The following is a 1,343-nucleotide window of genomic DNA, read 5'->3' on the forward strand; positions in this document are numbered from 1 at the left end:
GCTGGGCTCGCCCCGGCAGCCGGGCGGCGGCATGATGATGGGCCCCGGCGGCGGGGCCGGCCTCGGCAAGGCTGCCTCCGGCGCGGCGGCTGGCGGCTTCGCGCGGTTCTCCGGGCAGAACCAGCACCCGTCCGGGGCCACCCCGACCCTCAACCAGCTGCTCACGTCGCCTAGCCCCATGATGCGGAGCTACGGCGGCGGATACCCCGACTACGGCGGCCCCGGCGCCCCGCCGCAGCCCCAGCCCCAGCCCCAGGCGGCGCCGGCCGCCCCGGGCGGCCAGCAGGCAGCGGGCATGGGCATGGGCAAGGACATGGGCGCGCAGTACGGGGCGGCCAGCCCGGCCTGGGCAGCGGCGCAACAAAGGAACCACCCGGCGATGAGCCCCGGCAGCACCGCGCAGCCCATCGGCAGGACGCAGGTAAGCCCGCGGCGCCCGCTTCGGGGCCCGCGTACCGCTCGCGCGGCCCCACGCCGCTTTTTGTTTTCTTTATTTTTATTTTTATTTTATTTTCCCCTCGCGGGTCGCGCCCGCTGCGCGCTGCCCCGCTCCCGGCACCCGCCGTACTGCGGGCACGGGCTCCGGCCGGGCCTCGCCGCGCCGCGCGGCTCTGGGGCCGCGTTGCTCCTCGGAAAGGCGGCGGAGGGCCCGGCGGGAGCGGCCCGGCCGAGCGGGCGCCGTGCGGGGTCAGCGCGTTCCCGCGGGGCTTTATGTCGCGCTTCTCTCTTTGTAACAGGCCGGCGCTTATTTCTATTTCCGAACACAGCGAGTTGTCCGCACAAATTAGTTTGTCACTAATGCGGAGTTACCGCAGTGCACGCCGCTCAGCGCAGCTCGGTTGTTTTTTTTTTTTTTTTTCCCTCTCTCTTTTTTTTTTCCCTCCCCTCTCTGTGGGAAGAGCGCGTGTGTGCGCGCTGCCGTGTGCCTGACTCACGGCGCTGCCCCGACCCAGCGCTGCGCTTCGCCCCTCGCACCCACAGGGCGCTGGGCCCGTCCCGGCGGGTCGGGGCCCGGGGGGCGTGAAGGCGCGGGGCGCTGCCGAGAGCCGCCCCTCCGCCCTTGTTCCGGCAGGGAACCGCCGCGCGTCGCCGCCGCGGCCGGAGCCCGTTGGCGTGGAGCGACTCCGTTTCTCCTTCGCAAGGTTTGGAATTTGAATTGTGGAGGTAAACGGGCTGCAACAGTCTCCAGACAGCTGCCTCCGAGTTGACATCTAATCTGCCATCTGATTGGCTCCCCGCTCGCCATTGGGCACTTCGCGCCGCTGATGTAAATAGCAGCGCCGAGCAGCAATGCCGGCACCCACGGCCCCGCCGCCACGGAGCGGCCGCGCGGGCGGGGTGGG

At 70.7% G+C, this 1,343-nt stretch overlaps 1 protein-coding gene across 1 annotated transcript in view; it reads left to right on the forward strand.

Annotated features, from left to right (window-relative positions):
* ARID1B (AT-rich interaction domain 1B) overlaps positions 2-1,343 on the forward strand; it is a gene marked incomplete at its 5' end in the record, with an annotated part of 320,563 nt that continues 319,221 nt past the window's right edge. The window contains one exon of the mRNA XM_021391989.1: positions 2-421. Coding sequence (XP_021247664.1) covers positions 2-421 — 420 coding nt within the window. The remainder of the gene's footprint in view (positions 422-1,343) is intronic.

The sequence above is a fragment of the Numida meleagris genome, chromosome 3, assembly GCF_002078875.1.
Source record: "Numida meleagris isolate 19003 breed g44 Domestic line chromosome 3, NumMel1.0, whole genome shotgun sequence".
Lineage (NCBI taxonomy): Eukaryota > Metazoa > Chordata > Aves > Galliformes > Numididae > Numida > Numida meleagris.